Source organism: Pestalotiopsis fici (assembly GCF_000516985.1).
Source record: "Pestalotiopsis fici W106-1 unplaced genomic scaffold PFICI_Scf_11, whole genome shotgun sequence".
Classification (NCBI taxonomy): domain Eukaryota; kingdom Fungi; phylum Ascomycota; class Sordariomycetes; order Amphisphaeriales; family Sporocadaceae; genus Pestalotiopsis; species Pestalotiopsis fici.
The window spans coordinates 1,895,815-1,909,652 of NW_006917101.1; the positions used below are offsets into that span (position 1 = coordinate 1,895,815).

A 13,838-nucleotide genomic window follows, 5' to 3' on the forward strand; every position below is an offset into this window, starting at 1 on the left:
CGAGGCCATGGAAGGCGGATTTTTCAAGTCGATGGTTGATGTTAGCTTGTCTAAATAAAGAAAATATTGGGCACTGGAGTAGGAGTAGGCACTGGTTTGAGGATCCTGTACCTGGCTTGATTCCTGTCAGCGGACGAATCGCGCTTTTAGTATAGCAATAAATCATGAATAAACCGAGTTCTGTATCATCTGTGAATACGTCCAAAGTGCCTCGCACATTTGAGTCATGAACAGTGATGGGTATCTACTGATCATGTCAAAAAAGGAAAAAGAAAAGCTCGACATTGGTGGCGCCTACATTGATATTGCCGTGCCATGATGCCAGTCGCCGCCCTGGATCGAAATGTAACCGAAACACTGCATACCCTGCAGATAGCCGGGCTGTATCTGCAGCAACGCACGCGAGCAATGACTGGACCAAGCAAGTCTAGGCAAAAAAAAACAAAAAAAGACCCCAGTGGGTAATCATCGTGTTTGGCATTATACAGATTGGTTGCAAAGCACATGCTACGTATCATGATTGACGCGGATATATATCCATGTGGCAAGAACACAAGTATTTCCATAGTCGAAATGGGTATTGTGCACTGAAAGCTAAAGAAAGCAACACAGTTCAATATCGCAACCGAGCGGAACTGCTTTCATTCATGATTGATTCGTGCAACCCCAACATTCGGAAATTGTCCGCTCGCCTCTAGTCGTTGCACAAGCCTGCCTGCCGTTCGCAGCAGCAGGCGTCTCGAGAGTTAAATTTTGATGATTGTGCGGAAAAGTCAATATGTGAAGCAACCCCAAGGTACGGATGGACGGGTTGAGATCGACAAATGTGAATTGGTGAGGGGAATATTTCCCGATAATCTCGGTTCGCAGCGTTAGAGTTTGAGATTGACAGCTTCCGCGGGTCTCCCAATTGATTTCTTATTTCCATTTTATTCACTTGGTTGCATTTTCCTTCTCCTCCGGAATTGCTGTGCAGCCTCTTCATACGTGCAGCCGTAATAATGCCGTAAGTAGTCATATCTGTTGTTCGTCTGGATTGCATGTCGAGGTCTTGAGGGTGCAGTTTACACAGGCTGATATTGCATCAATATTTGGGATCCGAGAGCATACGCCTACCTGCTTGATACCTCTTGCATGTATAGCAGTAAGGCAATCCAATCAGTGCCACGGGTCCGCAATGTAACAATTGTCAATGTGCTGACTTGCATTGGCAGGAGGAATAGTGAAGGAAATGGCTGTAATCAATCTCGGAAGTCCTGGAGGGTGGAATGCCAGGCAGGTGCCGAGTAGGTTTATCTGCGTGACGCGTCGATGGGCTATGCGCCTCGTCACAAGGTTATTCACTTCAGTTCTGTCCGAACCACGTTTTTTTCAAGTCTCATGGGGGCGGGCAGTACTGGCAGCATGGTTGGAAAGCATCTGATAACCCCGCGTTTGGTGATGGATGGGACGAATGAGCGTTTTCATGGGCAATGCAAGACTCTCAGATCAGACAAGAATAGAGAGAGTTCAATGGGAGGAGTCGTGCCCACACGCGCACCCGCGGGCGCTGGGTAGGTTCTTATAATAAGCGTTTTTTTACTTTGCACATGTCGAACCAATGCAAGCAGCACTTTTGTCTTTCTGGCGGTGAAATAATCGCGACATAAACTTGCATAGGCGAGCATGGTTCTCCTATTATTGCGTGGATCGCCAATTCCAATAGTTTTGGGGTATATGAACACCATCTGGTCGATGCGCAGTTTAGGCGGTGGAGGAACTCCATGATTCAGAAGCCCTCGGCCCCTTGGCCCCTTGCAAGTTGGCCTTCGAGAAGCGTTCGTTTTTTTCTTCTGTGCATTCAACCCGACCGCTCTGTGGCCATGGCGGCATGACGAGATTTTTTTCTCCCCTTCACATTCTGCCGGTCTCATCCTTTTCTCTGGACGGGAAGGTTGTCATGATTCTGAGACGGTCCGTGATTGGGTGTCAATGGCCCGGGTCTCATCTTGCGATCTTCCATTCGGGGCAAGTTGACATGTTTCAAACAGAGAACAGTCCTGGCTGCAAACAGTTGGAAAAGAGACACGCCCTGAAAGAAGCTCGTCTGTGCCAAGCGGATTGAGCGGGGTGGACATGCCTTTGAATGCCTCGGCCGGGCCTGTTGGCAACGGACCTGTAGGCTGTTGCTAGGGTTGCTGGGCCAGCAGAGAAGTTTGAAGAAACTCTAGATCCCAGCAGAGTTCATTATCGCTGGAGACGAACGTACTGGCGCAAAATTTAGTACGACCTAGAATGGAGACAGGTTCACTGCAGCAAGACCCGCGTCTCTATTGACATTTCTGATGGATACCGTCCAAGCCGATCCCAATACCTTTGCATATATTCCCGCATACTAGAAACCAACCAGGTGCCATCTAATGGTATGCGACGAGACTTGATACGGGAGAGTGCCCAAATGAATGTCATTATACTCTGAGAATAATAGGCTTGTTGGGCAGCATCAATGTGATTTTTATTAGAGAGAGACACACTCAATTAGAATTTCAGTTGACTAGTCCCGATTGTTCCCCAGACGATATCTCCAGATCTTCATTGGTGGCTTGCAGCCTGCAGCTGGTTTGGACGTACCTTTCGCTTAGGGCCAACCCAAAAGCCTCGCAGACTCTCACTATCTCTTGGCCAATTGGCCTGGCTCCGAGGTGTTTCTCTCTGATGGCTTGTTCCCACCGCCAATAGTGGGCGGGCCGGACCCATGGTGTTCTTGATTGGACACTGGCCGGCCAACGTTTCCCCTCATCCCGAAGGAAGCTCACTGATCCGCCTGTGATCAATGTTCAAAACGATTGACCCCAGTCGACTTCTTATCCAACCACATGAATCAACTGGACTGACTGGGACAGGTGAGAGGGAACGGTCACCGTCAGACTGAACTGCTGATGAAAGAGGCACAGATCTTGTTATTGTTGGCCACTAATAAAACAATTCCAGAAAACAAAACTAATGGAATAATCCCCAATATTCATCAGCAATCAGGGAATGAAATGCTGCTGCGCCTTCTTTTCGCCTCTCGCCCCCCCTCTGCCCCTCATTCCCATCTCAATCTCAACGGCGCCCGCCGCTGAAAGCTGAAAAGTACGTAGAAAAGCGAGAAGAGAGAGAGGGAGGGAGGGGCAAATGAGGCTGAACCTTGGACTTGTCATCCTTCCAGGCGACATTGCGCAGCATCAACGTACGTACTGTAAGTACCATGTGCAAGGTAGGCAAGTTGGGATATTGGAGTGCGTGCGTGTGTTAAACTGCCACATGTCCGTCGGTGGTTGACATGCGAAGTCAGTTTTGTTTTTCTTGCGTGCGCATTGTCTAGATGTGTGTTGCATGTATGTACCATGTGTATGATGTGCTAGACTATTATAGCTTTGTCTCTATCTCTCTGCCTTGGTTATTGATTGATCTCATAATACCTTGCTACTACCTAGACACGGAATAACTTGATTTTTTTTTGGATCTATCTGACTACTGCTTTTACTACCTACCTTGGTTCGCTGGCCGGACAAAGACGTGGTGAGACTCGGAAGTGAAGGAAATAGATCCATCTAATCTAGGCCCGTCTTATGTCGTGCGTGCTGTGCCTCCTCATCGCACCCAGAACAGAAGACGACCGGAAGCCATAACTCGTGAGCCCCGGTCTGGCTGGCGCACTTTTTTTCTTTTAACCCCATTCCCATTCTTGTCAGACGGTCGAACCCCCGTTTCGTTATCGTCGTCGGTTTCCCCTCTTCTTTGCATTTCCCACTTTGGTCCCTCTCTCTCACTCACTCGCTCACACACACACACACACTCGCTCGCCCGCTCGTTGGCTCACAAAATAAAACCACAAAAAAACCGCTAGACACCGCCATACCTCCGCCTCCCGGGGGCATTCGTAATCTCCCCATCACCACCTGCCAACTCCACACCTGCCGCGCTCCCGATCGCTAGCTGCCCCAAACTCGGCCTGGTCAATAGACTTGCTTCGATCATTGTCAATCTCTCGCCGTTCCCCCTGGCGTCTAGAATGTGATCGTACCTGTCGCGACTCCCTGTCCTGTCCTTTTTCCCTCGGTGTGATCACCATACACCGCTAATAAAGGTCCCCTTTTTCAATCGTGTAGAATCGATCGGGATCTCGGGGCTCCCAAACCGAAGTCCGAATAGAAAGAGGGAGGACCCGTCTCATCTACTTACCCTGCTCGCTTGCTGTCATCCCCAGATTTGTGTTTCCAATGTCTATGTCTAGGTGATACAGGACGGCCATCACGAGCCTGTTCATCCTTCTCTATTCCCTTTACCCCCCCTCCCCAATCTTTCCAAATCTTTCCGCCAGCAAGAATATCGAATATCGAAAGACAAAGGAAAAACACAAATACGTTACTAGGACCCCGGCGAGTGATTTAAGTGATTATTTTATATACTACGACCATTTATTGGCCCTGGTGGTTATGAAGTCTGGTCACGACCAAATATGACGTCCTTTCAACCTCTCGGCGCGCTGAGGTCGTTGTCGAATGATAGTGAAAAATTTGGAAAGTCAAAACACAAGGTTGTCAAGCCTATACTCAAAAAGCTGTCGCATTCGGAAAAGAACTCGATAGACCTGGATCGAGGATGGGACGAGCAGGAGGTGCCATATCGGAGCGATCCATGGGGAGCAGGTGACTACGAGGCGGGAGGAAGAACGTCCAAGGACATAAGTTTTGGCTACTCTGAGGCATCAGTGGTTGGTGTGAGCGGCGGACGACGCAGCTATCACCACTCGCGGTCCATCAGCGGCAACAGTTATGTTTCGGTTGCGACGTCGGGCAGCGGGAGCGCCCTGGGACTTGGAATTGGCTCTCGCACTGGCACGACGTTTGTGCACCCATTCCAGCAGACGCCGCGCACTGCGACCCCTCCTCTGTCGTACGCAAACTCGCTGGTCTCGTTTTCTGCCGACCGTGACTGCTCGCCAACGATTACAGAGGACGATGACAGCTACAGCGTCAACAATCAACCCGCCGCCAGCAATATTAGCTTGCGCAACCAGAAAAACAGCACCAGCAATAGTACTGCTGCTACCCCTACCACCACTACTACTACCACCACCACTGGTAGCAGCAGCAACAACGACAGCACCAGCAAAAGCAAATCGAGGAGTAGCACAAACAGCAATGGCAGCTACCAATCTGCCACCCACCAACAATCTCGCCCCTCTCTGACAAACCCAAGCACTCAATCACAACCAAGCCTCAGCGACTCCAGCGCCCGCCCCAGCCGACCATCGCTGCACAGTCAGCGAACCTCCTCCTACACCGATACGCCCAAGTCGCAAACGTCACTGCGCATCAGTACGGGCATACGATCCGCATCGACAACACCGGCACAATCCTCGCGCCTCGCCAATGTATCCAGCCGCTCCGACCTCCAATCGTATCTTGCAGAGGAGTCTTCGAGCTCTTCGACAACACGCGCGCCAACCCTCCGTTCCGTTGCATCCCCGACCAGCCCGATAGCCTCCATGTCGCCCTTTTCGAGAACCTCGCTGGACGGCTTCCCTCGCCTGCGGGCCAAGTCCGACCTCGACACAGCAACTCGGGCAGATCACGTCCGCGAGGCACGCAAGAAGATACAGGCCAAGCAAATGGCCAAGGAGGAAAAGTACGCACGCCAGGAGATTAAGCAGCGAGAGCGTGCCGATAACAAGCGTGCTCAAGAAGCAGAGAAGCGAGCAGCTGCTCTCCAAAAGGAGAGAGAGGCGGCCAAGCGGCAAGAGGAGATTGCTGCGCTGGCAGAGGCCATGCCGCAAAAGACCAAGCACAACAGAAAGATTAGCAACAATAGCAGCGGACGACCGAGTACGTCGCAAAGACGACAGACTTTTGAGTCGGAAAAGGGCACGCGCAATAACTATAGCGCTACCGAGACAAACAGTACAGCTGCTTTTGACGACGAGACTGGAAATGCTCGCCACGTCTCATTCCAGTCGACCAGACGCTCCAATACCGCCAAGCGGAAAACCCACGGTGCCTGGACTGCTTTCATTCTCTGGCTTAGAACCCGGCTTCTTCGCATGAGCAACTAGGCTTCACTACATGTCCGTTGCATTGGTGACAAGCAGCACCGCAAAAGGTTGCTCCGCTGGGCCTTTACAGGCCGTTGTTGGTATAGCTGCGATCTCTTTTATGAATCTCGAGTTCGCTCCAGAGCAAGACAGGTGCGCACATGGCTTGGGATTCGCCATGATTCAACAGAAGACCCAAGGACTCACTAGAGTTGAGTTCGGGGCGGTGATTCCAGATCACTCGCACAACAAATCATGTTTTGGGTCCTTTTTTTTCATTCTCATAGCGAGCTGGCTTTTTCAACCTCCCACGGCACGACTTTCACGACATTTGCATACCAAGCATCGTTATTTCTGCATTTTTCTTGCCAAAACCAGCATACCCAGCCGGCTTCTTTTTCACGACTTTCTTTCACGACAAACAGCATGCACAAAGAAACCAATCAAGGTTTCCAAAGGGTCAAAGGGGTTCATCGGCGTTTTTGTTCTTCCTCAGGCGCAACATGGTCACAGGAGGGAGCATTCGGCTTTTATTTAGAAAACAGGACTGGACCATAAGGCCTTGCAATAGGCCCTTCCCGCGCTCTCCCCAACTTTGGCAACTACACTTTTTTTTCAGGGAATTATTTGATTCCTTTGCGACATGATCCATCCAGCCAAGGAGAGGGAGAGAGGGAAACTATACTAGGGAAAGAAAGGGCGCACATTCGGCAAAGCAAAGTGTTTTTGTTTTCTGGATTGGGGTCGTGTCAGGCATATGCGTGCTTTTTGTATGGCTTGTGCAAAATTCAAGCCACGATGACTCTTTACGTAGTTGCAGCTGGTTATATAAACAAGACAATGCAAATGCTTTTCGAGTCACAAAAATTCTCAAGTAACAATCTTTTTTGTTTGTTTGTTTGTGACTGTTACTTTGTTATGATATTTACCGTGACGTACCGGGGCCCCTCGTATTTAATCTGTTTTGAGCAACTGGTAGTGTGACCACTAAAAGGACGGTGAAAGCCACCAATCCCCCGACAGTATGATGGTTCTTTGGCGCATGACCACCATAGTAGAAAAGCAATATGATCACGCACAAGCTCTAGGAATGCAGTGTTGGAACATGATAATCAATGAGACGGTAGCACACGGACATTGCTGGCAGACGGACATTGCTGGCAGCATCATGATGATTTTAGTTTCTCTTCCGCTGACAATGCGCATTTGGCAGGCGTGCAAGTCTGTTGCTGTGATTTGATAGTAGGCGGACAACGGGCTATTTCGCCAGACGGATAAAGAACCAGTATCATTAATGGCAAAGTTGGTCATTTGCAACTTCATCTCGAGGTCGACGACGTACGTATCTACTCAAAAGCAAGAAAGCAAGAGAGCATCTAGAATTCATGACGCAATATCCCACGTTCTGGTAAAAAAAAAAATCCACTTCCAACTTTTGAAACTGTCGTTTTAGGCTACAAAGCCCATTTATCTGCCCTGGTGATTTGGGCATCTCGGCTGCGCCAAATACATGCCAACCGGCGGCCAGTAAGGGGCACGTCGGTACAACTCTGCCATGCTGTGAAAGGGGATCTACCCATATTTAAGTAGGAAACACATGTCGGTTTCTTACAAGCCACATGACATTCCCATCATCAGAGACACTGGAGAAGCGCGACGCTCTGTCCGGCTCATTCGGCCGATGCCCTGTCAAGTGAGACAGATGCGGCTAGCACTCTAGAGGGAATTGGTCTCCGCCAAGATCGCCAGGGGCGCATCCAGTGAGCGTCCGGCGCTATGGTTAATGGGTGGGGGGACACTCGAGTACCGAGTATATTGAACCCTTTTCCTTTATTTTGTATTCAGTATAATCGCTTGATATTGTATTTGCGCTCAAGAAAATATATGCCCCTTCTCTAGATGTGCGCCAGGTGTCAAGTTTTGCAGTTGTTTCTGGATTAAATGGCTTTCCCAATCGAGAATGCGCGTCCGCCCTGTTCCCAATTGTCTTTCTCATATGCGCCCAATTTGATATCGATGAGATGCGCCCAGGCTCGGCCAAGACGCCGTGCCCGTCGTAGCCTCTCGGCATCGAGGCTATGTTATGCTCTTTTTTTGCCCTGGCACCAAGGTTGCAAGGACACCTGGGGTCGGAGCGCGAATCATTGCCCAGCACAAGTCTTTTCTTTCCCTTTGTTTTCTCATCCCTCCGCTGTCTGCCAAGGCTGACTTAATGTACCCGAGTTCATCCCAATCAACCATTCAGCATTTAGAATTCAGCTGGCCTGCCCACAATTCATTCACATGGAAGCTCTTTATTCGCCTCTCACCCCAGGACAACCAAGTCGACATTAATGGGTCTTGTCTCCTTATTTTAACCATAACAATATGCTTGGCGTACCCATTCTCCCGTACTTTGTCGCTCAGATCTTCTGGGGGAGGAGACGGCGCCCCCCAGTTGTTTTTCTTGGGGGGTCGGTACAGTACCGCAGCTGATAAAGTAGGTAGACAGTCAAGACTCTTGGCTCAGGGATGATGAGACGGCCAACTGCTTGTTTCTGGGTGATTATTGTGTAATGCGAGGGACGATCGATCCCAAGAAGCGCCGGGCTCTTGTAGTGTAGCCCTATGGTTGGTGTTTCTTTGTTCTGATTCTTTCCTTTCGTCGTCATTCTCTCCTTCCTTTCTCTTTTGCCATTTTTTTGCTCCAAACTGCCATCCGGGTCCAACAACCCACACCTAAAAGCCTCTGTATTTGACTTTTGCGCTCGGTTTTTCACAGCCAGGCCCTGTGACTCGGCGGATTTTCTTGTCCTTCGCTTTATTCTATTTTTCAAGAGTGGTTTCTGCTTCTCCCAGTCAAAGTGGGAAAGGTGCACCCCAACTCAGCAAATATGGTGAGGTTATCATCACGGTCGCTACTGGCGGGCCTCGGCCTAGCGGCGCAATATACTAGAGCGGCCTTGACCGTCGACCTCAGCTCACCAGGTTCGTTTTGATTCATATTACCATGACGCTATTGCTGCTAGTCGCATCTCATCTAACTTTCTCATTTTCCGCTCCATTTTAGATTCAATCAAACAAGCCGCATCACAAGTCGCAGAGGACCTTCTCACCTTCTACCGCGGCGACGAGCCCGGATGGGTCCCGGGTATCTTGCCCGGCCCTCCTCCCGACGGCGACTACTACTGGTGGCAGGGCGGTGCCATGTGGGGGACGCTCCTCGACTACCGCCACCACACGGGCGACAAGACGTACGACGACATGACGAGCACGGCCATCTTGTTCCAAGTCGGTGACGATCGCGACTTTATGCCCGCCAACTGGTCCGCGTCCATGGGCAATGACGATCAGGCCTTTTGGGCCCTCTCGTCCTTGGTGGCGGCCGAGACTGGTTTCACGGATCCCCCCGAGGACCAGCCGCAGTGGCTTTCGCTGGCCCAGGCCGTCTTCAATGAGCAGACGCACGAGGAGAGACGAGTGCCGGCGGGCAGCAATTGCGAGTGGGGATTGAGGTGGCAAGTGTACCGGACAAACAATGGATTCGACTACATCAATAGTAGGTCAAGCTGGAGAGAGAGGACACTCGGGATCGGAGAGGATTTGCGACTGACTTGTTTCGTACAGCCATTGCCAATGCTTGTTACTTCAATATTGGAGCCCGTCTGGCTCGGTACACGAACAATGATACCTATATGGAGCTTGCGGGACGAACCTTTGACATTATGGAGAAGCTGGGTTATGTCGATGCCGACTGGAACGTTTACGATGGAGCTCATTTGCCCGACTGTACCGATATCAACAAGGCGCAGTTTTCCTACAACTCTGCCATGTTGATGCAGGGTGCAGCTTTCCTGTACAATTATGTGGGTTTGGCTCCATGTTTTGACAATCGTAAATTCCCACTAACAAGATGGCAGACAAATGGCGAGCAAGTTTGGCAGGACAGGGTTCAAGGCTTGCTTACACGCACGATCGAGGTCTTCTTCCCCGACGGTATTGCATTCGAACCGGCTTGCGAGCCCGGCAACTGTAACGCGGATATGCGTTCTTTCAAGGGCTTCTTGCACCGCTGGATGGCCTCGACGGCCATGATGGCACCCTTTACCTACGACACCATCATGCCCGTGCTCCGGACGTCGGTCGAGGCAGCCGTCAAGCAGTGCACTGGCGGCGACAATGGTCGATTCTGCGGCTTCCACTGGACGACGGGCACTTTTGACGGCAAGACGGGTGCCGGCCAGCAGATGAACGTGCTCGGTGGCCTGACCTCGTTGTTGGCAGCCACGCCACCTCTTACCAACACCACCGGCGGAACGAGTGTCGGCGACCCGAATGCGGGTAGCGAGGAGTCGACCTTGACGCCACTGGCTGAGATTACGACTGCCGATCGGGCTGGTGCTGGCATTCTCACCTGTATCATTCTTGCCAGCAGTCTAGGCGCTTTTGCTTGGATGAATCTTGAAACAATGTGATTATTTTTTGTTGTTATTAATCGAGTAGGGGTCATGACTGGGGATAATGAATCTGGGGTTTTGGGGGCTGTTTACAGAAAGGCGCATCATTCGGCGTTTTAGGAGAAAGAATACCAGACATGCGTGCTTGAAGAAGGTATACCAACCAGCAACGAGGGGCCATTATTGAAAATCATGTCGGAGCCATGAGGAGTATTGGTAATTTCTGAACCATTATGGTGGTCTGCAGACTTCTTTCTTCTTCAGATCTGCTTGAATACAATCTATTGTACCAATAAAACAGAACTTTTCCTACTTGCTGAAAAACTGCTCAATCTCGACCTCAAGTAGCCATGGAGGGATACGTCCCATCAATCAATGCCTAGAAGGGATACTTTACTTGAGCTCAGGCGAGTCACCAAAACACTTGGCCATCATAGCCGGCGGGTAACGTGCGCCCTTTGATCCTCCAACGCTCTCGATAGCCTTTCTAATCTTGGTAACCTCGTCAGGGGTCAATTTGACATGGACGGCCTGCAAGTTCTCCTCCAGGTACTTGACCCGCTTGGTACCCGGGATAGGGATGAAGTCTGTCAACGAAATTAGCACTTGAAAGCCCAAACTTTCATGATTGGTACGGTATCAACCAACCTTCACCTTGCGCCAGCACCCACGCGAGGGCGAGCTGGCCGGGCGTGACGCCCTTGTCCTTTGCAATCTGGGCCAGGGTCTCGACGAGCTGGAGGTTGCTGGCAAAGTGCTCGTCGGAGAAGCGCGGGTGCTGGAAGCGGGAGTCGGTGGGGTCGAGGTCGGCGCGGCTCTTGATGGCGCCCGTGAGGAAGCCCCGGCCCAGGGGGGAGTAGGCGACAATCTTGACGCCGAGCTTCCGGGCCGTCTTGAGAAAGTTGGTCTGGTCCGACTCGATCTCGAGCGCAAAGGGCGAGTACTCCATTTGCGCCGCGGCGATCGGGTGCACCTTGTGGGCGCGCTCAAGCGTGCGGGCCGAGCATTCCGAGAGTCCCAGATATCGCACCTTGCCCTCCTTGACCAGCTCGGCCATGGCGCCTACCGTCTCTTCAATGGGCGTCTTTTCGTCTACTCTGTGCTGGTAGTAGAGGTCAATGCGGTCGGTTTGGAGTCTTTCCAAGGACTCGGCACAGGCCTTTTTGACGTATCTGGTGGGAAATGCATTAGCTACTCATTCTTGTCGTATAACTCATATATACCCCTCGTATATGAATGGATGGCTTGCAAGAAAGCCAAAAAGATATGTGCAAGGAACGCAAAGGTCATTCGATAACATACGCGGCATCTCCGAACACCTCCATCTTGCCATCAATGAAGCGATTGGCAAACTTGGTGGCCAAGAAGATCTCGTCACGCCTGCCCGTCGTGGCGAACCACTTGCCAATGAGCTTCTCATTGGTAAAAGGACCGTAAATGTCACTCGTGTCCCAAAAGGTGATGCCGCTGTCGGCAGCCTTGGTCAGGACCTTGAGCGACTCCTCGTCGTCGTAGCCTCCATACGATGTGTAGCCAAAGCTCATGCCCATGCATCCGAGCCCAATGGCCGAGACGGAGGCGTCTCCGATCTTGCGTTGAGGATATTTTGCAGCCATTGTGCGGTGGAAAAAGTATTTTGACAAGTCTTTTTTAGGTATATGAATTGGCTGATAATAGGAGCCTTTTGATATTGTGTAACTATATTTTCGCTTGACCGCCAAGCGAATTATATATGTTTCTAAAGGTGTGACAAATGTGACTCAACCGTTGCGTTGCCAAAATATCGTAACTCCTAACCCCGCCGCTCGCGACTTTCAGCTCTTATCGTCGCGAATCCCCCACCCCGCACCCGATTGCATCATTTCCGCGCGAGTATACAGAGAGGTCCCCAACGCCAACTGCCGACTATAGATAAGTTGGCCTCCGTCATCAATGGCCAAACATTGTTTTTGTGTCAAGAGCACATAAGCCCTATTTCCGGCTTATACCATGATTTCTACGTGTTTATCCCCGAAAATATTGTTTGATACTGGTATAAACGCCGAAAAAGTGTTAGCGATAGTGTATGTGTTGTGGATGCCGTACTTGTGCACGGCCAATTCCTGTGACCAAAATCCATGGACATAAGATTGGACCAGTCTCAGCTCTCATCTCTATGACATTAATAAGTGAGAGGGTATGCCCCGGCATCGCACAACCTATTTGCTCGACTGAAGATATCATCTTAGCAAAAAAGCCATATACAAAGCTCAAGACCTGCTGCTTTTATCAATCTCACATCTATCGAAACGCACCTGCATCAATGTGTTTGCGAGCGCAGCTGTCTATCGTTGGACATACAAATTAGAAGAAGTCCCTCAAAGACCAGCCGGCGAAGACTGACATATTATCTTCATCGCTCTTCATCACCCAAGCAAAAGTCGTCAGGTGCGCGACAGCCTGCCGTGCATGTCATTCGACGTCGACGTAGGTGCGAGAGTCACCATATTAGGTAAGCTTGCTCAAGCGATATCCACGGGGGCCTCGCTCGTCCCCCGACAAAAAAGGGGTTGTCGTTGTTTGCATGCAAGTTCCCAGTCATGACGACGATCACATTGCATTATGGGCAGACTCCATGCTCACAAAGTATGATCTAAAAGCACTGCGCCGGCCCGGGACCTTATGCCGGCTAAATTGCCCCTGCCTTCCCCATTTCTCCGCACTCCGCGAGAATGGCGGGTTGGTAGTAGCAGGCGTGGGGAGAGAGCTTTGATCTGAAAGAGACCTATGATTCTGAGAATCGCTTTGAAATGCTTGAGAATTTCCACTAGGAATACTCTACATCTTTTCAGAGGACTTAACCTGTGTTCAGAACTTGGAGTTCCCTTGCCACAATACTCTTCATCTTCGGCATCTCTTTGAACCCAATGCAGTTGAACTGCTCAAGACATATATTCTCTAGTCAACTTATACATTATAGATCTCAAGCCAAGACACTAACCCCAAGCAGATTCAATTTGGGCCCACGCGGGGAACCCCTGGTTATACTATAGTACTTTCCAAAGACCTAGCTTGGGTCTTGGAAGCCATTTCCCCAACATCTCGGTTGACTTCTCGCTGTAGTATCGTCGGGTTCAAATTACCCGCCAATCCGGGCCACAGCGACATGAGCATACTCTCCAGGATTGGACTTCTGAGATGCAGATCTGGAGGACATGGTCCCCTTGGAGCCTTTGCCCGCGTAAACTGGTACGCCGGCAGGGCGGTCTGAGTTTTCCCCTCACGAGACTCTCATCATGAGGAGATGATGTGGAATTGGAGCTAAACCCCCTACCTAGCAGTTTGGCAGTTTTCCCGAATAGCCT

At 50.6% G+C, this 13,838-nt stretch overlaps 3 protein-coding genes across 3 annotated transcripts; 2 read left to right on the plus strand and 1 right to left on the minus strand.

Moving 5' to 3' along the window:
• Positions 1-4,483: 4,483 nt before the first annotated feature.
• PFICI_13563 (uncharacterized protein) lies at positions 4,484-6,079 on the plus strand (the record flags this gene model as incomplete). Its single annotated transcript, XM_007842144.1, has 1 exon — positions 4,484-6,079. One exon carries the CDS (start codon positions 4,484-4,486, stop codon positions 6,077-6,079), a length of 1,596 nt encoding a protein of 531 aa, XP_007840335.1.
• A 2,852-nt stretch (positions 6,080-8,931) lies between these two features.
• PFICI_13564 (uncharacterized protein) lies at positions 8,932-10,512 on the plus strand (the record flags this gene model as incomplete). Its single annotated transcript, XM_007842145.1, has 4 exons — positions 8,932-9,025; positions 9,108-9,596; positions 9,665-9,903; positions 9,958-10,512. 4 exons carry the CDS (start codon positions 8,932-8,934, stop codon positions 10,510-10,512), a joined length of 1,377 nt encoding a protein of 458 aa, XP_007840336.1.
• Positions 10,513-10,887: 375 nt separating this feature from the next.
• PFICI_13565 (uncharacterized protein) lies at positions 10,888-12,110 on the minus strand (the record flags this gene model as incomplete). The annotated part of the gene is made up of 3 exons (XM_007842146.1): positions 10,888-11,081; positions 11,143-11,666; positions 11,797-12,110. 3 exons carry the CDS (start codon positions 12,108-12,110, stop codon positions 10,888-10,890), a joined length of 1,032 nt encoding a protein of 343 aa, XP_007840337.1.
• Between the last annotated feature and the right edge of the window lie 1,728 nt (positions 12,111-13,838).